The sequence below is a fragment of the Phoca vitulina genome, unplaced genomic scaffold (assembly GCF_004348235.1).
Source record: "Phoca vitulina isolate PV1807 unplaced genomic scaffold, GSC_HSeal_1.0 scaffold42, whole genome shotgun sequence".
In the NCBI taxonomy this organism is placed as follows: domain Eukaryota; kingdom Metazoa; phylum Chordata; class Mammalia; order Carnivora; family Phocidae; genus Phoca; species Phoca vitulina.
In genome coordinates, this window is record NW_022589745.1 from 13,217,606 (window position 1) to 13,240,143 (window position 22,538).

The window sequence follows — 22,538 nt, forward strand, 5'->3', positions numbered from 1 at the left end:
AGAAATCTATGGAATTAAGGCAGAAAAATAAACAGTGAAGAACAAGATCACTAATAAAAAATGAAGACCAATTCTCATTCATGTAAAGCTCCAACAGACTTTATCTATCTTGCTCACTGTGATATCCCCAGCACTTAATATGGTGCCTGGTGCAGAGTGGATACTTAATAAATACTTAATCATTTTAAGATTAGACCCCAATCTATCTAATGCACTGCTTACTGTAACTCAGAGAAGTTAAGCTGAATGTAATAAACAGTTCCTTGAAAAAAAAAATACAGTAACAAATGTGTGATAAATTAAAATGCAAACCAGTTTCTTGGGGAAAAAAAACCCCAACAATGCAGAGACCAGCTAAACTGACTAAAAGATATCCATTAATATTAATACTGATTAACTGTGAAATATACTATGCTAGGCTGTTTGGTTTGAAAGGCCACTTGTTAGAAGCACACTGTTTAAGCTTTTTTTATTACATGTAGTAGAAGACAAAATCAATTATTATGCATGCACGTTACATATACAAAACATTAAGGAACCTGAATGCCAGGTAGTTTCTACCTTATATGCAAATGAAGACAGCAACCATAAAAAGTAGCTCCAATTAAAAGGATTTAAAAAAGGCTGAGAGTAGATGCTATTAACCTAAATGACTGTTGTGTCCTTTAACATTACATTTAAACTGAGGAAAAGAATCTTACCAACGTTGCAATATCTACAGACTGGTGTTCTTCTATATTCTCAAGTTCCCGAATTTCAGAAATACTTTCTGTTATTTTTACCTGAAAGAAAAGTATTTCAATTTTAGTAACATAAAATAAATTAAGGGGGTGCCTGGCTGGCTCAGTCAGTAGAGCATGTGACTCTTGATCTCAGGGCTGTGAGTTCGAGCCCCACGTTGGGTGTAGAGATTAGTTAAAAAAAGAAAATCTTTAAAAAATAAATAAATAAATAAATGAATAAATAAATAAAATTAAAAACATAACAAAACCCCAGAATGTATTTGGCGCCTTCTAAGAAACTCTTCATTGCACTTAATCCACAAAGTTCTTACTCTGCTTTTGTTACAGAGGGTTCTGTAGCTAATGAAAAGAGACCACAGTAGTATTAAATGAACAAAAGGAAGTTGTATATAAAGTCTGCAGTGATCACCCTTATTTCTAATCTACAAACATGGAAAAAAAGATGGAAGAACTCCATCTTAGCATTTAAAATGATGACAATGTTGAATCCATTGAGTAAATTCTTTTCTGAAACACTCAGATTGAGGTTATGGCAAGATTACTCCAATGCAGGGCTTCACAAAGTACAACCCAAGCAGCAACCCTCCCCAGGTGCTTCTGAAACTCTTTCAAGGGGTCATGAGGTCAAAACTATTTTCATAAAAACACTAAGACATTATGCAACCTTTTTACTATTTACAAAAATATAAAAATGTCAATTTTCTGGTTTTTGGTTTTGGAAAAACATAGCTATTTTCCATTAAAATGTTATTTTTGTTAACACATGAGTTTTTGTTAAGTGAACCAATAAATATTCTTAAAGTTTGTTTCAATCTTTTAGAAGATTTATTTGAGAGAGAGAGAGAAAGAGCGAGAGAGCGCGTGCGAGCATGAGTGGGATGAAGGGCAGAGGGAGAAGACTCCCCACTGAGTTGGGAAACCTCAATGCGGGGCTCGATCCCACGACCCTGAGATCATGACCTGAGCCAAAGGCAGCCACTTAACCAACTGAGCCACTCAGGCGCCCCTTAATTTTTAATAATTATGTTAAAACCACATAAATGAAAGCTCTTTTAAGACTGTAGAGGGTCTTGAGGCCAAAATACTTGAGAACTGCTCCTCTAAAACTACATGAATGGTAGGATCTTAAAAATAACTTGTAAGTAGGTAAGTTGAGAAAAACAAAGGGACTTTTTTTACCTTTAACTCTCTATAATGTATTTGGCGCCTTCTAAGAAACTCTTCATTGTGCTTAATATCCTTTTCAAGGGCAGACAAATGTTGCTGAAGATTTACTATCTGGGCCTTCTTATTTTCAACTTCATTCTCCAAGTCACTGGACAGAGAGGAGAGGATAAAAAAACACCTTAAATCTATTTCTGAAAATCACAAATATTTTAGGTCTTTACAAAGAAGAGCTTATTTGTGCTAGCTTATTTGCAAAACTCTATCTAGTTAGACCAGTTCTATAATCCTACCAAGTTATCAATAACATGAAAATATAGAGATTTCAGAAGACATCTAAACTGGAGTCATATTTTACGCATTTCATGAAGAAATATTTATGATTTTTTTTTAAAAGATTTTATTTATTTATTTGGCAGACAGACACATCAAGAGAGGGAACACAAGCAGGGGAGTGGGAGAGGGAGAAGCAGGCTTCCCACAGAGCAGGGAGCCCGATGCAGGGCTTGATCCCAGGACCCCGAGAACATGACCCAAGCCGAAGGCAGACGCCCAACTACTGACCACCAAGGCACCCCAATATTTATGATTTCTGTGTGGCAGGCACCATGCACGGTGATAGGCAGAGGTGGAAACAGAATTAAGACATAAAAGAATCAAACAAACAGGAAAAAAACCCAGGAAATAAGCCATAACGTTAAAATGTGAACAGGATACTTTATATCCTACAGAACTACGGGAACATACAAGTGAGTCTGGGGCAAGTGACAACTGAACTGTATTCTCTAAAGGTTCCCTCAGCTGGACCAACTATGGGACATGGAAAGACAGACACCGAAGCACAGAGAAGTGAAACAGAGAAACCCGATAGCTCAACATGTGCTGTCGTTGGATAACTGCGGGAGTGGAAGGGATGGAGAGGGGGACAATGAAAAGGGATGGAAGAAAAAGTCAGCAGATGCCAAAGCCATAAAGGGTCTCTGTGACAGGAGTCACTGTCTTCAGAAGTCACCTCTTCCCGCCTCACTGACCCAAGCACCTGTCTCCCAAAGTCATGTGCCTGGTGGGAGAGAACCACTTTTGCAGTTAAAAACTTGTCTCTGTGCCATATTTCAGTAAGATGCATATTTTTCCACATTTTAACATCTCCGAAATCATGTTCCAGTTCATGGTTCATAGCAGCATTTTTTCTTTTTTAATAACAGAGCAGCTTAAATTTGATGGAATACTGTAACTGTGCTACCTTGCCAGAATCCTCAAAATTAGAAAAACACTCAAAAAATGTCAGCTGAATGAATGATAAACATGAGGAAAGGAGGACAATAGTTGTGGTATTTCTGGTAAAAATGGGGATAGATATAAGAACTTAAGATGGCTCCTCAAGATTTAGTAAGAAATATTTGAATTACTATATATAAATCTATACCCTTATTAACAAATAAATGTAATTGCACTAAAAACAATAAAATATTTACCAAGTAAACAAACTTTGAAACCCAGAGCCTAAACCAAAAATAAAAACCAGTGAAATAAGCACAGACAATATTGTTATACTATTTCCTGAATACTTAGAATAAATTTAAGCAATCAACATAATCTATATAAACAAAACTACCAGACTGTACAACTTCCTTTTCACTGGGTAGGATGAATTCTGTTACACACTTTCTTTTTTTTTTAATTTTATTTATTTATTTGAGAGAGAGACAGAGATAGTGGCAGAGAGAGTGACAGAGAGCACAAGCCTGCTTCTCCCTCTGCTCCCTGCTGAGCAGGGAGCCCGACGTGGGGCTCGAGCCCAGGACCCTGAGATCTGAGCCAAAGGGAGACGCTTAACCAACTGAGGCACCAGGCACCCCTGTTACACACTTTCATATAGTGTTCCTCCTTAGTTTTTAATTAATTTTTATACGGAGCAAGAACCTTTGCTACCTAATGAAACAGGTACAACTAAGCTAAGCATGTGTGCGTTGTTTGCGTGGGATGAACGCAGGCTCCTGAGCCGCCTATCCAGGTAGTGCTCTCCCCAGTCTCCAGCCCTCAGTCTGCTATGTTTGTCTCCACAGCACTTGACCTAGTTAGTACTCATCTATAGTCTATGTCCACCTTCTTAATATAAGCTCTGGGATAAGGAATATTTTGCACTTTATTTTGTGCTGTGTCTTGTGCCCAGATCAGGGCCTGGCACATTAAGTACTCATTCAATATCTGTTTTAAAGAACACATGAAAGAATAAATTCAAAAAACACACTTTGGAAAATTACATTAAATATGTTACAGTATTTTGGCAATTAAAAAATCCACAGGTAAACTTTTTTTTCTGATCTTGTATGTAAGCAGTAACTGCACTGGAATTATTCCAAGAGCTACCTTAGACATTTTTCTTGCACCTTATGTGTACTTTCATCATGGGAAACCACACTGGGATAATCAAACCAAGTCAGTACCTGTAGTTAGAACTTAAAACCCTTTGCCTGTTAAGAAGTCACTCTGTTCATTATGAAATTGTGAAATATATTATAATCTTTTCGCTTAAATTCCAGGGCCGTTTTTCATCAATAGGAATCTGTCAGTGCTGAGTTGAAGAGGGTGTAGAGAAGCACCCTTCATATACTTGCAGTATGAGGGGAAATCGGGGAATCTTTCTGGAGTCATTTAGAAATCCCTGTTAAATGGTCAACTTATTCAAAAATAAAATAAAAATGTTAAATTATCTATTTTAATAAATATTAAAGCTCATTTAATATTACACATATTAAAAATATTAGTAATTGCTTAATATTATTAAATATTTAAAATTGAACCATAAATTATATATTAATATATCAATTATAGTCATTTGGCAACAGCTATTAAATAACTTAAAAATTCATATATCCTTTTACTTAGCATTTCTACTATTAAGAATTTAAGCTATGCACACACTTCCAAAACTATGCCGAGATCCACATACGTATGTTCGCTCTGCAGCACTGTTATAAGAGGAAATGGTAAACAACTCCTAGGTCCATCAATAGGGAACTGGTTAAGCAGCATATTGATATAGCCATACCGAGAGGCAGTTCTAAATGTGCTGACATGGTACGACTGCCAAGATACAACACTGACAAAAAAAAAGCAAGATAGAAAAAACATATGCATACTTATACATAGCACAGTATGGATGAACTTTACACGTAAGTGGAAGAAGCCAGGCACAAAAGGTTGCATATCATTTGTTTCCATTTATATGAAACATCCAGAATAGACTAATCCATAAAGACAAATGCATAAAAGGATTAGTGGTTGCCAGGAGTTGGGGATTGCGGAAGTAACGGCTGATGGGTATGGGTTTTTCTTCTGGTGTGATAAAAATGTTCAGGAATTAGCTAACCATGATGGTTGCACAACCCTGTGAATATAATAAAAATCTCTAAATTGTATGCTTTAAAATAGAGTGAATTTTATAGTATGTGAATTATATCTCAATTTAAAAAGTCACTGTATGGGACAAGGATATAAACTGGGAACACATATAAGAAACTACTCAACTATTTACTTTTGAAAGAGGGATGAGGGTGTGCCTAGGTGGCTCAGGTCATGATCCCAGGGTCCTGGGATGGAGCCCCGCCTAGGGCTCCCTGCTCAGCGGAGAGCCTGCTTCTCCCTCTCCTCCCCGCCTGTGCTCTCTCTCACTAACTCTCTTTCTCTCAAATAAATAAATGAAATCTTCAACAACAAAAAAGCGATGAGAACAGTTCATTCTGTATACTTTTCTACACTGTTTGAACTTTCTCACCATATGCATATATTCCTTTTAATTATTTTTTTAAATGTCAACAAGGACTATGGAGAAACAGGATTATGAGCTACTTTTGTTTCCCAATTTATACTTTTCTATATTTAAAAAACACTAGTGAATTTTTCTAAACTTCCAAATATCAGGCAACTATCACACTGGTTCAGGTCAAAACAGATGACACAAAAGTCATCTAAGTATCATTAAAACTTGGTACATTCTCTTTCTTTTCTTTCATTTTTTAAAATTTATTTTTATTTTTTCCAGAAAATCCAGGAATTTTATTCCCTTCAGTGCCTTCATCTCCCTCCTACATTCTTTCAGACTTGGCTTTTTTAGCTATTAGCCTTTTTCTCTCTCTTTTTTTAACTGAGGTGTAGTTTACATACAATATTACATTAGTTTCAGATGTACAACATAGTGATTCAAAATTTATATATTATGAGGCGACCACCACAATAAACTAGCAGCCACCGGTCACCAAAGTCATTAACATATTAATAACAATTAATATTAATTATATTCCCTACACTGTACATTACATCTCTATGAGTTACTTATTTTCCAACTGGAAGTCTGTACCTTTTAATCCCCTTCATCTCTTTCAGCCATCCCATCATCCCTCTCCCCTCTGGAGAGAGACTGTTCAACCACCAGATTGTTCTCCATATCTATGAGTCGGTTTCTGTTTTATTTTATTTGTTCATTTGTTTTGTTTTTTAGGTTCCACATATAAATTAAATCATACAGTATTTGTCTTTCTCTGTCTGACTGACTTGAATTAACATAATACCCAGAACACTATATTTATAATTAATAAAGTATCAATGTGGGAAACAATTTTTTAAAAACCAGTGTTCATCTGGCTTTTAAAACAAAAGATGTGTCCCCTACACATTAATATGAATACTGTTAACTAAAAAATGAAGCTAAGTATCAACTTGAAACCTTTATTACTAAAATGTTGGAATCAGAGATGCCAACTTGCTACTGGGGTATATTTACAATCTCTTCCAATAGTGCCATACTTCTTTTTTTTGAAGACTCGGGACACAAATACACGAGGCAATTTTTGTTGAAAGGGAAGTGTAAGCAACATAGAGTAATACCACCATGATATTTTTATACATTTGTACTCATGTCTGCTCGAATACCATATAATTTAGTCTTACCACGTTAAGAATTGGGAAGGCTGGATTTAAACGTCATGGCACAATGGACAAAAACTTACCACTTTACAGGTCAATTTTACACAGTACATTCACACATTTATCCTCTAAGACTCAGTGTCAATGTAAAATGTGTGCTTTGTGCCATGACACCAAGTTGCTGGTCATTCAACTTTTTTCTGTTGCTAAATAAGTTTTACCAAACTTTCTGATCACCATTATGGCTACTGGTCTTTACACTGCTCTCAAAGTCACATAAAAATGACTAATCTTATCTGAAAACAAGAGAGATATTTCAATAAAACTCTCATTTCTCTTACATATATAAGTCATTTAGAATACTTTCACTTTTACTCAATTTTCTTAGATATTTATTTTACTTAAGTTCTAAGTTCTTCTACTGAAGGTCTTGCAGGTCACTAATTTAGTTTCAACCCATTAATTTGTCACCTGAATTCATTTGGTTAGAAAATCATGTTTTTTGGTACCAAAATTCCTTTCTGCAATGCTTGTGAATCTCATTAAATACACTTACTAGTTTTTTGTTCAACTTCTCGCTTTGTCTCCCCGGCAGCTTGATTTTCCTAGATGTGTGCTCTAATTGTGCCGACTGATCTTTTTAGACCAGTGCAACTCAAGATACAGTCAGAGACGGAATATGGAACTTGAGCCAGAATGTAAAGCAGCACACCTATACTCTCACTGAGCGAAGTCAGAACTAAATGATGGGATAGTGATGTAGCTGATGTACATTCTGAGTTCAGCTCCTTTGTCTGCAGATCAGCTGGTCAAGGGAACACACTTTGTGTTCTTAGCACAGAATACTATTGTCAAAGTGATGACGGGAAATAACCATCAACCTAGAATTCTACACCCAGCTAAATGATCTTTTAAGCCCGAATAGATTACTCACAATCCTTCCTTGAAATAACTTACTAATAGAGTAATATGAAGGGAACCAAACCCTATAGGAAGCAGTAGGAATACCACAGTAATGCCACATTGACACTAACCTTATCTCAGAATCCACATCTTTGCTTAGGAATTTAGGTCTTGTATTTTCAGATGAATAGTAACGTCCTGCAAACACTTGATCACCATCAGCAGTAAAAGCTTCTCTACAATTCTTGGGTGGCTTTTGGGACTGCATTACTGCACGAGCTACAGAATTATTCTAAAAAAAATACAGGGGGGAGAAATACATTTTTGAAGTTATGCCATAGCATTTCTGATACACAATTTCAAAATGTTACCTATCATTATTTTAAGATTCAAGTATTTTTATTTAAACATTTAAACATAAGTAAAATAATTCCAAAAAATTAAAGAATTTCAAAAACAACTCTCATGATTCAAAGAATTAAAACTACTGACAGTCTTTAGAACAATATAGTAAGCAAGGTTTTATGACAAACTGATTTTAAGTTCTAATGCTGTTCTCCATTAAAATTAAAATTTTAAGTACATTTTCACATGAAAGTGTTTACTTAGATCAGAGTTCATACAAATCTTACTTTTTCTAAATGACTTTAACAGCCTGAAAAGAAAGATGTGAATGAACAGCAAATTGCAATAAAAGATGAGTATACTGAATTACGTGGGGGAAAGCCTAGAAATAAGCCCTAGAAGAAGTAAAATGGGCATCAGGCTTAATGGAGGCCTAGCCAACCTCTGGGGACAGACAAGAGGACTTCATTATTTCCTTTCAAGGATCCTTCTAAAATATGAGTGAGCAAAGCCCACAAATAATTACAATATGACCCTGCAACACATACACGGTATATATATTTAAATTACTGATATAATTACTTCTCAGTTTGTTATTGAGAAAAACAAACTGTTTTGATTAGATCTCTGTTTTGAATTTCCTAGTTCCTTCTCAGCAAATTTATGCCAATAATGATCTAATCCAACAAGTACATAAAAATACATAGGTGAAGAGTAAATACTGATTTATTTTACAATACTTTTAAAGTTTTAAGATAAAGAACTCATAAAATATCAAGTAGAGTATTTGCTTAAAAATAGAATAATAATAATACACTTATCTATAAGGGTAAATAAAAAATGGATTTGGCAGACAATTAAGAAAGAATGAATAACAAAAAATTTATAGCATCATTCACCAAAATAATACGTATTTGTGAAATATTTACTGAGGAACAGCCAAAAATATAAAGTTCCTTCAGGCAGAAAACGCATAAACCAACCAGCTCTGTATTATTCTATAGTTTCCTATAAGGTAAAAGTACAGCGGTAAGACATATTAACAACTCCATAATATAGAAGGGGAAGAGGATTTATATAGCCAACCTCAGTTTTGGAAATTTAAAAGTATATAAAATTCAGCAAGCATCTTATCTTACTTTGATCAGAAGCACTGTCTCTATGCTTCTCATGTCAATCAGGCTGTTTGCAACCACTGCATTATCTATTTCTAAAGCTGTCAGGACTGTTGGAAACTCTGGATGATAAGCAGCTCTAGGAGACAAAAATATGTAAGTATTAAAAAATTACATATTAAAAAATATGTAAGTATTATCAAACTTTAATTTTATATACGTATCTTTTTAATGTGTGACTATAGGTAAGACAATGGAAAATATCTGATAACATTTGAAAACACCTGTAATAGGTTTATTTTATCTAAATAGCAAACATTTATATTATGTGCTAGGCATTCTAAGAATATTGTAAATAATATCAGCTCATTGAATCCTCATAATAACCATGAGACTGATAATGTTATTCTCTAATTTAAAGGAGTTTGTTCTCAAGATTGGGGAGGCAAACCACTGGCTTAGGATTTAAAGCGGAGAGAAGTCAATGGAGTAGGAAAGTTTAAGGTTCGGGAGAGAGTTGAAATAATTAAAAGAAGCAGTCCAACAAACCAGGCAAGAAAGCATGCAATTCAGAGCCTATGCAGAATAAAGAGCTTTGGAGAGCAAGAGCATCTCTTGCGCTGAGCAGGACAGACGTACAGATGCAGACACAGAACTGGGTGGCCAGCACGCCGAGCAGTTCAGCAGCCTGTACTTCAGAGTGAACAAAGCCGTTTTTATAGGAAAGGAAATTATCCCCAGCATCTCCTGGGGAGCCTTACACTCCCCCAGGCTCCTCTGATGAGGTTCTCTAATGTGAGCCTAATATACCTGATTCACTCTAATATTCCAAGGGTGTTTTACTGTTCTTTTCTACATTAAAATAACATGCCCAGTTTTAAAATTTAGTGTTTGAACCACAATATATACTGATAAAGTTCTTCACCAAAAATCACCCCTCCAAAATGTCTGCAAAGGCAGGTGAAGTTGAGAGAATATTAAACATACCCAACCTGTCAATATTCTGTCAACACCTAAAAGTAACATCCAACTTCCTCTACTACGCCACCAACTTGAACTTCAGCATAATTCCAAACTACTCTGAAAGGCGAATGCCTGGAGCTGCTCCATTAACCTCTGACCTCCCACTGTCACCACGAGCTACAGCCGCACTGTTCCCGGCTTACCACGCCTGTTCAACCTGCTCTCTCCCTGCATCCAGCACATTTATAGATTTGCTCCCACACCTCACTTTCTTCCCTCTCCAGCCTCATAGCCAATCAATGAACTCCTTTCTCAATTGCGTCCCTCTTCTTCTGTAATAACTACCCATTCTAACAAATCCTACTATAGTATCAGTCCAAGAGTACGTACACATTCTCGCCTCAAACCTATTAAAAAGCCAAAAATCCTGCAGCCATGGGCGTTTGAATCCTGAGCGGGTGTTGGTTCTGCTTCCTCACTCACTCTCCCCAAACCTACCCAACTCCGAAGGCCCTCATTCTCAGCACACAGATTCACCTATTTCCAAGAAGTGACCTCATGCTGCACAAATGGAGCTCACTCCGCACCCCTTCACAGGATGATACGCTGCTAGGAGACTGGAAATACAACCACTGGAAAACACTGCGTGCCGGCAGCGCGGTGCCAGGCATTGCCTCTCATGGGAGTTCATGCAGCAGGTCACGACGGAGCAGTCCCAACAGCTGTTCAGGACCCGTCCCTGTTCCCCAAAGGACAGTGCTGGTGCAGAAGCCAATCTCTCCCAGTAATCTCCTAGGGACAGTTTCCAAGGTCCCCATAGGGAAATGCCCAACTGTAAGTCACCATACTGGCTTTCCACCAGCTGTCCAGAGTTTTCTCACTGTAGATGCAACTAGCCTGCCAGGGGGCATCTTTACCATAAGCAATGTTGTCTGATAGCACAACTGAAATTTCACTTTTATCAGGTTTTAGAAATCAGGATTAGAGCCAGAAACTAATGTAGAGTCATATTTTCATGCAGACTGGGAAAACAGTTTACCCTTAACTCCCAAATTCTTATTTCTAGTCTAAAAGCTCAAAACTGACAATTCCACAACAGGATTTATCCACTTCTGACAAATCCACTTCTTCCTTACACTTCTCCTAAACCAGTTACGAGCACATCTGCTCGGTCCAGAGACCTAGCAGTCATCCTCAATTCTTTCATTCTCTTACATTCAAGTAACAAGTTTTATTTTGTCCTAAATAACGCTTTTATTATTTTTTTAAAGATTTATTTATTTATTTGAGAGAGAGTGCGTGCGCAAGCAGGGTGAGGGGCAGAGAGAAGGGGAGAGAATCCTAAGCAGAGTCCCTGCTGAGCGTGGAGCCCGACGCGGGGCTCTATCTCATGACCCTGAGACCATGACCTGAGCCAAAACCAAGAGTCAGACACACAACCAGCTGAGCCCCCAGGCGTCCCCTAAATAGCACTTTTAATCTGCCCCTTGCTATCTATGATGCAAATGCTATTTTTTGCAGAATAATTTATGATGCCATGCCACTATGCGTTTTGCACATAGAATTCTATTTGCTTATAAGGCAATTAAACCTTATCTATCACTTGACAAATTCATCAGGTCAGAAGACTTGATTATTTGTCCTCTTTTCTCTAATTTCTTCGCTAACCTGCCTACTAACATATAATTACTCTCTCATCTGAACTACATCTGCATTTTGTGATCCAATTTTATCAAAGCTGACATTCAATTAGAAAATATGTATTATATTTGAACGTAAAGTGACTAGCCAGTCAGGCAGTTAGAAAGAGGCCAGTTTAAATACTGTGCCCTTGAGAAGGTTTGTTAGGGTCATCAAAGAAAACTACCACAGCTCTTTACGGAATCTGCAAAGCACCTTGAGAGTTGAACTGTGAGTACTAAGTGCCAAAGCTCTTCCTTAGCACCCCCACCCCCACATACCCCTTAATTTGCCGTGGTCTGTATCACTTCCCTCAGTATAATTTCTATGCTGCGCCATGTCCCTTCCCCTGTCCTGGCTCCCACAACAGACCTTGTGTAAGGAGCTCAAGGGCAGGGAACATATCTTATTTATCTATGTCTCCAGTGCCTTGACTGAAGTTAAAGAAGTGGCTTGATGACATTTCATCAATCAGTACTACAGATTTGGTTAATATAAAAATGTCTTAATTCTTTCTGATCTTATACATGATTAAGCACAACCCGAAACGGCATTTAGCTACCAACGCCTCACCTGTGTCTTACATCATACATCTCATTCCGAAACTCAGAAACTATTATCTGTGGCCGGGAGGTCCCTCGTGAATAAAACCTTTCCATCAGTGCCTGAAGAACTCTTTCATCAGCATGGTTATGGCAACAATAGGCCTGCAGAAGTCCTTTCAAGCAAGATTCAATAGCCAAAGCAAGTTCAGGGTCACGAAGATGAATGCAAGCTCCTAAAGGTGAGAGAAAATTATTAAAAGGCCCATTAATATTTTGAAATATTAATGTAACTTTCTTCTTATAATAGTTTATAAATGACTTCAAAATATTTTCATATAAAGAAGCTTAAATGACATTACAGATCTTATGTTAACTAAATGGGAGATCCCTACATATCCACTGGATACACGGGGGAGAAAAACCCATCAAATCCTATGAAAAGAACACCCCACTAACTCCCGTGGTAAATCAACAGAGGTTTTTCTATGTAAGTGTATACTCTTCCAGCCTCTGAATGGCATTTTGAAAAGCAAGCCAAAAGGTTTACAGATTCTTTATTATTTTCTGTCAAACTGATTAACACTGGGATTTTAGAAACAAGAGAGAAAATGCCTCATCCGTTTAAATGGATCCTGGTATAGAGGTACATATCATTTATATGAGATTTTACCATAACACTTAACACCGCGTGTAATCCTGTACTTTCACGGTAATAGAGTACTTTAGCAACAATACATTTATATTGACAGCATCATTTTCACTTAATGATGTTAGAGAATTAGAGATAACTCCTCAGGAGAATTCAACAGATTACAAGTATTTTTTAATCTCATGTATATATAGGGATAATTCAATAAACCCAGGTTTTCCAGTTGAAAAAAGACTTAGAAACAATGTTGTCCAACCTAAACAGAAAGTAAGAAGACAAGTCATTTTACAAAGGTTACACAAAACTCAGGTGGTGAAGGGTTCTTCTGACTATATCACTGTCACTGGATTTTCAAACTAATTAATTATATTCAAATTAGTTCATTCATTCATTCATTCATTCAGGAAAAAAATCAGATCAGATTATTCAACTCTATAGTTTTTTTTTCCTTTTCCTAAGTTTTCTTGCTTTTGGCTATTTTATGCTTTAAAATGTAAAAGGGAAATTATAAAGTTTAAAGTGATTTTTATAATTATTTCTTAAAATATGTACAATTGAAATCCACATATAATTACATAGCTCTTTGGTAACAGTTTTAAAACTAGATTCAATAGACCTTTTCCTGAAAATAGAACCTTATTTTTAACATTTCTTACATCCTGACCAAATGGTGACAAATACCTAAAGGGCCCACGGGTTTACAGGTAAAATGCCCACGTCTATAGGCATCATCTATTGCTTCAAGAAGGGCTGGAACGTGAGGGCCAAATCTTTTCAGTCGATCAGTTTTACTATCTTTTAATTCTTTCAGTTGCCTCTGATTATAGCTCAGTGTATGCTTGACATCTAATTCTTCTCTCCTAAAAAATAAAAGCAGAAAAACAGAAGAGATGTGTGATACTGTTATACAGAAATATCCAGTCTTTCCCCTCAACACCTGCATACCAGTGAATGACTCAGCTACTCTAAAGACTAAAGGCAGATTTCTTTATTTGAAAATGATTGTGTTACTAGAGAAAAATAGTCTCAAGTCCTCAAAACTTAGCATGAAAAAAGAAATGATGCCATAGGGATGAGGACTAGAAATCCCAGAAATGGTTCAGCTCTACAAGTGTTGGAAAAGTAATTTTTAAAGATATTTTATTCAACACAAGAAACAACAACCACAACAAAACATGTTTTCTCTCTTCGTATAAAGAACAAATCACATGATTTTCAAGTCATTGAAAAAAGTCATTCTAAGGATGTTGAAACTTACTTAATTCTGATCCGTTCTTCCTTGTCCTTTTCTATGGCTTGCTGAAACTGTTCGATCTCTTGATTGATTGAGCTTTCTTGATCCTGCAAGGCCTTTACTCTCTCTTTTAACCAAGATATTTTTTTTTGTCTTTCCAATCGTTCAGGTTCCAAAGATTGATCAGTACTAACAGTAATAATCCAAAATGGAAAATGTTAAATGAAAAACTGAACACTGAAAAAATACAAAGCAATGTGATAAAATTCCTTTAGAAATAATATGGAAAATATAATACTCCACTTTGCTGAGTTCACTGTGTTACTAAAACAGGTATTCATGAACATAGCAAAGTAACCATCTTACCTTTTCTTTAGTTCTTCAATCCTTTTGCAAAGCTGCTCATCATCTTTCATTAATGCTCTATACTCGTTTAGAGAACGATTATATAAAACCTAACAAAAAATTAGACACAGTTTGGTAAGATAAAAAAAACACATATCCTATTCAAATCCACTTTTGCCAAATCTTCAAATCAGAGGCGAAGTATATGCAAAAATGTATTTTTAAAACAAAGTATATAAATGGTCACATGAAACCATTATTTTTTAAAGTCTGAAAGCAGTACAGATTTCTACCTAATTACAATACCTCTACTTTTAAAAGTAAATGAACACTATTTATATTTGATATACAGTATTTAATATTCCAGGTTGGAAAATTTCTCTCACCTCAGCTTCATTATAGACCCTTTTCTTAGCAGTAACATCTGTTTTCAATGCCATACATTCTGGTGCTCGTGCATCTGTCTCTTGACTAATCTTTTCCAGTTTATCTTGAATATCTTTGTATTTTTTTTCTGCTTCATTAAGTCTAACCTTTAAGAAAATAACATTGTTGGAGTGCATTTTACCTTTCTTTAACAAACAGAAAAAAATTTTAAATTATATACAGCAAATAACAAATTCAGTTTCACTCTAAATAATCTCAAGACCTCGGGTAAGCAAACATAATTACATAAAACACTATTTTAAAATACAATTTTTAATTCCACATTTAGTTATCCAACAAATGTCCTATCTTCTGGGGATACAAAGAGAGTAACAATGGTCTGCAGGTAACACAATTAAAGGGAGATAGACACAATTTAGCAGAAGAACAGATTGCTTAACTTGATCATAGTTTGGATACCATAATGCTTAAGTTGGTTATGTCTATTTGTAATTGTGGAAGCATAGAGAACAAATCTAGAGGTCTGCCAGAAAAAGTCAAGAATGCCTTCTTCAAAGCAAAAGTAGCATTTGAGCTGAGACTTGAAAGATTAATGCAAATGTACCAGGAGAAAAGCTGGGTAAAGGTGTTAGAGGCAGATGAGAAAGCATGCAGAAAGGCACTAATACTACTTTTGGAAATGAAAATATCTGGAGCTTAAACTGAGAGGGTGGTGGTGGGAGCTGAGCTGGAAGCATGGAAGGGCCCAGAATTCCCTAAGATCAGCTTACAACTTAACCCTCCAGACAACAGGGAGACAAGACATGACCGAATCTGTACATCAAGTCACTTTGGAAGCACAAGCAGGGTGGAGGGAAAATTAAAGCAAACAATTTCAGTGAAGAGTTAACATTCCAGAGCAAAATGAATTAGAAACCAAAATGGGGCACTGAGACAATAGGAATGGATTAGAAGAGACAAATATGAGAACTATTTGGATCAGGGATCAGCAAACTTTTTCCAGAAAGAGCCAGATAGTGGAGCTGACACAATTTCTTCACATCCCTTCCACTTAACGGTCATTCTATAATCAATCACCATGCATAATACAGCATGAAAGGTTTTATGTAAGACATGGGAAGGATACAAATATAAAATAAGATAGTTCTTACCCTCCAGAAATTTACCATTTACTACAGAGAGTGCCCAAATGCTTAAGTGGGGGCAAAGGCCTGCAGAACTAAAGTATCACCCTGCCTGAAGAGCCTCCTTTTCCCACTTGAAAAAAAGGTGAACATTATATTACTCAGACTGGATTCCATTTTTATTATTTCTTTTACTTTTCATTTTTTAAAAAAAAATATTTTATTTTGAAGTAATCTCTATACCCAGTGCGGGGCTCAAACTTACAACCCCAAGATCAAAAGTCATATGCTCTACGAACTGAGCCGGCCAGGCACCCCTGGATTCCATTTTTAGATTGGAGATTATCTAAAGAGAAAAATAACTTAAGGTCTTCCACTATGACAAGCTAGGAAATGAGGATGAGGAGAATCTGGTGGGGAAAAAAAAAAATTCCAGCATATTCTCACAGAAATGAAAATCTTAGGTGAGAAAAGGTGGGTGGGGTTGAACTTCCATTTGCTACCTGAAGAGGGAGTAAGAAATTCAGTCTGTTTCTGTTATTTTTATATATTTATTTCTTACTTTTGATGGATTAATAATAACATAACACTTAAAGGGAAGAAAACATATCTACTTACCTTGAAAAAGCAAGGTGGGGAAGATTACATCCTATACTATAAACTAAGCTTGGTAGAACAAAATACTAAGAGGTAAGCCATCCACACGGAGTAGGTGGGGCTTCTACAAAAATGAAAGGGCTAGGAGTTCTACTTCTGGCATGACAAAATGCAAGGAATTCTGCATTGCGGGCTACATACCCTTGTGAAATACTAAAAGACCACTCAAGTGCAAATTTTAAACTGGTGAATTATATGGTATATGAATTATATTTCAGTAAAGCTACTAAACAAAGAACAAAAATGCGAGTATAAAGAGTGGATTGGCTATATGGTAAAAAGGTCCATGTGGACAGCCCTAACAGAAAATTACTGCTTTTACTTACCATTCAACCAACTTCTACCTCTAGATCCAAGTGGAAGACTCTTGAATCTTACATAAATAGCATAGTTTCCATGTGGCTCTTAGATCTCAGGTTGAAATTAACTTTAACAGACCTAACAACTTGTCCTACATGTGTTCCACCTACATGAAATCCTCTGATGGTTCTGGGCTCTAAAACTTCAGTTCCCTGGAAATTCTGATAGCAATCTCTGGGCATTCTGCTCAGTTCTGAAGTGTTATATAGTTCACGATACTTAGCTTTCTAAATGACTATTATTCTAGCACCTCAAGGCTTTTTATGCTGACACTCCTAATGAACACAACAGCAAAAGCTTCATGTTGTAGCATCTCTAGTTAATAAGGAAGTACCACTGTCCACATGCATGAGTTTAGAGTGCTACATTACTGGGCTCAACTGGTTGATCATGTCCAAACAATACTCTTTTTAAAAAAGAGTTGCCGGGGAGCCTGGGTGGCTCAGTTGGTTGGGCATCTGACTCTTGAATTTGACTCAGGTCACGATCTTGGGGTCGTGAGATCAAGCCCTGCATCAGGCTCAATGGTGAGTGTGAAGTCTGCTTGAGATTCTCGCTCCCTCTCCTTCTGCCCCTATCCCTGCTTGTGCTCTACCACCCCCCACCAGATAAATAAATAAAATCTTAAAAAAAAATAAAATAAAAAAGGGTTGCTATAATAGTACTTGAACAAAAGTTTATGTCAGTTTCATTTGAGTAATACATTCAAACATAGATAAATATATAGGTTGAAACTGCTACTTTTGTAGGTCTTTTAAAATAGTCTAATGTCAGTAATCTCATATGCTTTAACCTACTAAATCTGTATTAAAAAAATAATTACCTGCTGTTCTTCCATCTTCCTGTCAAGTCTAGCAGCACGATCTTCCCCGATTTTGATATTATCTCTGATAGCATTCAATTGTTTTTCAATTTCATTGACCTAAAAAGAAATTAGTGTAAATCATGTATAAGAGTAACTGAAACCAATATTTTCTACATATTAAAAGCATAAGTGAATAAGTAATAAAGTAAAAATTACCACTGCCCAAGCCATTTCATGTTTCAAGTATTCTAAATTAGTCTTCATTGTACTTAAACCAGCAATACTTTGAAAACGTTCTTCTTTCTCCAAACACTGGCGTTTTAGCTCAGTAAGTCGCTTGAAAAAAAGAAAAAAGGATATGTTTCTTACTAACGCTGAAAAGACAAGAGTTTTTACAAATGTATTTCTTTTGAATGTACTTCCTTAACAGGTATTAAAAAAGATATGCAGGGAAATGACTTAAGGTGAAAATAAAAATATCTTTGGTTCTTTGGTATATTTTTACTAGGTGCAGTTATTTTCTTAATTTCTGCATTATAAAAAAGGCCAAATATTCTTCAAATGAAGATCAAAGGAATAAAGGGTTTAAGACCTCACAAGTATAGACAAATCACAAAACTCTGTTTCCCATTTCTCTCAACTCCGTATCAGATAGACAGACTGGTATGTTCTTCTGGGCAAACTATACCCAGTACTCATTCCAAAGATAATGGAAGACACGGAAGAAATTTATTTCTAAAAGCCAAATAAGTTATAATTATTTATTTATTTACTTATTTATTTTTATTTTTTAAGTAGACTCCACATCCAGTGTGGAGCCCAATGCAGGGCCCAAACTCAGAACCCTGAGACCAAGACCCAGATGAGATTAAGAGTTGGACACCTAACCGACTAAGCCAGGTGCCCCAAGTTATAATTTTTTAAATCTAAGTTCTCCTTAATAATAAATAAAATCATCAGGGGCACCTGGCTGGCCCAGTCAGTTAAGCCTCCGACTCTTGATTTTGGCTCAGGTCATGAGCTCAGGGTGATGAGACTGAGGCACCCCCTCCCCCCCCACCCCTGTGGGCTCCGCGCTGGGTATGGAGCCTGCTTGAGATTCTCTCTCTTCCCCTCTGTCCCTCCCCCACTCGCTTGCACACACACACGTGTGCACTCTCTCTCTCAAAAAATTAAATTAAAATAATAATAAAAATCATCAAACAAGTATCAAATATAATGACATTAGAACAGCTTCTCAAGTGGCTCTTAGACTTTAGATTCTGCACACCTGGGTAGATGGCCTCTCCCCTTCATTCATGCTTACCATCTTCAACTAGAGCCTCATACTGTGGATCTAATGCGTCCCTACCAGTCACTTTCCCAATTCTCCAGGATTATTTCAATCCATTATCACTCTCTTAAAGCCTCATACACCCCCACCACCCTAATCCCTCACTCATTCTCCCTGCCTCCTACTTCAGGGAGTTTAGTGGCCGTCAAAGGAAACTCTCTCCAACTTCCAACAACCTCATTTACAAATCTAAAGCAGGAGGAGGTGGCTTCATGACACTGAAGTCCAGCTCCCATCTCCTACCTATATATTTTGGGTCCGACCACCAGCTTCTGCCTTCTCAGGAGGTCTGAATTAGTTCATTTTTCGTCCCCATCTTTTCACCTTTGTTTCCACTTGGCCCTCTTCACTGACTCCCTTCCATTATCATGTTTAATCTTTACTCACTTATCTTTCCCATTTACAAACACAACAGCCACTATCCATGCTTGGGGACCTCTTCCTCCTCTCTCCCTCGAAGTTTTCTGAAGGTAATCTCTCTTCCATTTCCTCACATTTTCAGCCCCACAAATCTGGCTTCTGTTTTCACCGCTACTGAAACTTGTCTTGCCACAGGCCTCTATGCGGATTATGTCACTAAATACAGGGAGTATTTGTCAAACCTTGTGGTGCTTGCCACTCAGAACATCACAGAGTTGTGACTACTGCCTTCTCAAATTCTCTTCCCTTGACCTTTATGGCTTCCATGAGCATTTCTCTTGGCTCAGGCCTGGACCCACTTTCCATTCCTCCTCAGCAATCTAAGTCATTCCTGCGGCTTACACACCAACAACATACTAATGAATCTCAAATTTTTACTGAAGCCAGACTTCTGCATTCCTCATTCTTATATCCAATTGGATGTTTTATAAGCACCTCAAAACCAATGTGTTCAAAATGAAATTCATCATTTTTCTTAAAAGAAAGAAAAGAAAAACTGGCTCCTCTTCCCAAGATCCCTATTTTAAGAAACTTAGTCTACTGCTCAGGTCATCGATCTGGAGGTCATTTGGTCACCCGTGTTATCTCTTCTGTCTCAACTTCACTCCTCCCTGTCCCACTTAACATCTGCTCAAATCATTTCAAAACTCTTCTTTTCACTACTACTGCTACTACTCTAACTTATGTCATCATCATTTCAGTGGACAATGATAACTCTTTATTTATCTCTCTACATTCTTTCCTTACAGCAATTCACCCTCTTCCACAGCAGAGTAATCGATTAAAAATATTCATTTAGTCACATCATCCACTTCCATGTGTTCTACTGCTCTTAGGTTTACAAGGTCCTCTACAGTCTGGCCTCTTTTTTCTCACTTTTGTGCTCTTCACTCTGGCCAACCTGGAATTCCTTCAGCTTTCTAACAGCACCATATGCTTTCTTGCCCAAGATGCTGCCATTCTTATCCCTAGGAATGGCACCCTTTCTTACTCTCCCCATCCCTTGTTTGGCATTGTTCATCATTCAGTTCTCAACCTAGACATCATCCTTAACAACTACACTCCTCCCAGGTCTCTTTCCCCCAGTGCTGATACCTCTTAAGTGCTTTTGCACATATCTAATCACAAGTCCTTTAGGGGGGCCCACCATACTCAGTTATTTACCATCTGTTTCCTGCTGAACAGTTAGGTCTCTGACCCCAGAACCCAGATATGTATTTGCTGTCATACGGCCATGGACAAAGCACAATGCCAGGAGGCACATGCTGGAACTGGTATTTGTTGACTGGACAGCTTCCAGTTTCTATCTAACCTTCACATACTATTTCCTACAGATTTAAATATTCAAAGCCAGAGCTTATTTTGAGAATATAGGACATTTAATTAATTAGAAAAAGCTCTTATTATGTGCATATTATACATAAGGGATTCTGCTACACGATATAGGGAAGTGCTTCTTTAACTTCATAATCAAAATATCTTTAATAGTTGATAAAGTATATCATGGAGAAAGTGGGTGTTTAACCCCCAGCTGTCTGAAGCAAACACATTTCTTCAAAATCCTGATTTATTATTTTTAAAATAATAAATGTAACATATGCTATTATGTTTTTTTGAACATGCAAATATTTCCTTTTCCTAATAACACTGATACACCAAGAAACTGTGCTGTATTAATTCTGTGGTTTATAGTGCCTCCTTGTACACTACCAGGACCTTGAGTTTGAAGGGATAATGTGGGGAATAAAAACAAATATACCCACCCTTGCTGTTTGAGTTTTCATACACCCACAGACCTAACTTTAAATATGCAGTCCTCAAAACCTGAAGTAAAAGGGTCAGTGTAGCATCTAATGAAGTTGACCTGGGTCAATCATTAGTACAATTCTGTGTCAAAAGAACAAGCTAAGAACTAGCTAGAAGCTCCACTAATTCTATAAAACTGACTAAGTAACTAAAGAACAAGATACAGAATCACACAAAAATTGGTGGGACTTAATGTACGGGATGAAAAGCTGAAACATAAGCCTTATGATTTTGAGGTCTCTGATTATCAGACAGAAGGTTGGATCTTCAGGAATCTGAAGAAGAAAGTACAAGAAGAAAATATAGCAGATGTAAAACCAAATTTAAGTAAGTCTCATTGGCTTGAGTAATTTCAAATTGACACAAATATGCACAGCTACCAAGGTGGTGAGTATGGATGTGACAGTTGCTACCAAGCTATCAGTGCTTAATGAACGTTAACATCTTCCCAGTGTGATGAAAGAGTTATCGACCGTATATAATTACAAATGCATATTACGTTTATTATCAGCTTGAGGCTTGTGCTTATTTTCCCATCAAAAGAAATATTAGTTTTTAAGCTACTTACAGTGGGAATTAGTGATACCTTACTATAGAACCAACTAGTCATATATCAAGGCATAAGCATGTAAAATACTGCTCTGTCCTCTAGTCTCTAGCCTAACAGAGGAAAACGTGTACATACCCATTATTCCAAAACAAAAAAGTAAAGGCTAATAAATACCCTGAATATAAAAACCACACTTCCTATATTTCATAGAGTGTTATGAAAGTGTTATTAGTTTTATATAGATACGTATCTACACATAGCTATATAATTTTACAGTACCATTTTTAAGTACTAAAGGAATTTGATCTCAAAAATATTTGCATTACGTGTTTACAAACCTCTTCTCCTTGATTTATCTGCTCCTTTGTTCTTTCTTTTGTTTCCATAATATATGAATAATCTTCTTTCATCTGTTCAAGTTGGGTTGCTTTCATAAAGAACTGTACCAGTAAGAAAAACACAATTAGGAGTTTGTAAATTTCCA

The 22,538-nt window shown here is 36.6% G+C and overlaps 1 protein-coding gene across 5 annotated transcripts in view; it reads right to left on the reverse strand.

Moving 5' to 3' along the window:
* Positions 1-22,538, reverse strand: part of SMC6 (structural maintenance of chromosomes 6) — an 80,463-nt gene that overhangs the window by 31,317 nt on the left and 26,608 nt on the right. For all 5 annotated transcript variants that reach the window (XM_032430032.1, XM_032430030.1, XM_032430031.1 and 2 more), the window contains 12 exons: positions 22,393-22,494; positions 18,162-18,281; positions 17,964-18,062; positions 14,999-15,145; positions 14,634-14,722; positions 14,292-14,456; positions 13,715-13,893; positions 12,413-12,617; positions 9,221-9,335; positions 7,868-8,028; positions 1,923-2,058; positions 702-782 (listed from right to left, as the gene is read on the reverse strand). In XM_032430032.1, coding sequence (XP_032285923.1) covers positions 702-782; positions 1,923-2,058; positions 7,868-8,028; positions 9,221-9,335; positions 12,413-12,617; positions 13,715-13,893; positions 14,292-14,456; positions 14,634-14,722; positions 14,999-15,145; positions 17,964-18,062; positions 18,162-18,281; positions 22,393-22,494 — 1,599 coding nt within the window. The remainder of the gene's footprint in view (positions 1-701; positions 783-1,922; positions 2,059-7,867; positions 8,029-9,220; positions 9,336-12,412; positions 12,618-13,714; positions 13,894-14,291; positions 14,457-14,633; positions 14,723-14,998; positions 15,146-17,963; positions 18,063-18,161; positions 18,282-22,392; positions 22,495-22,538) is intronic.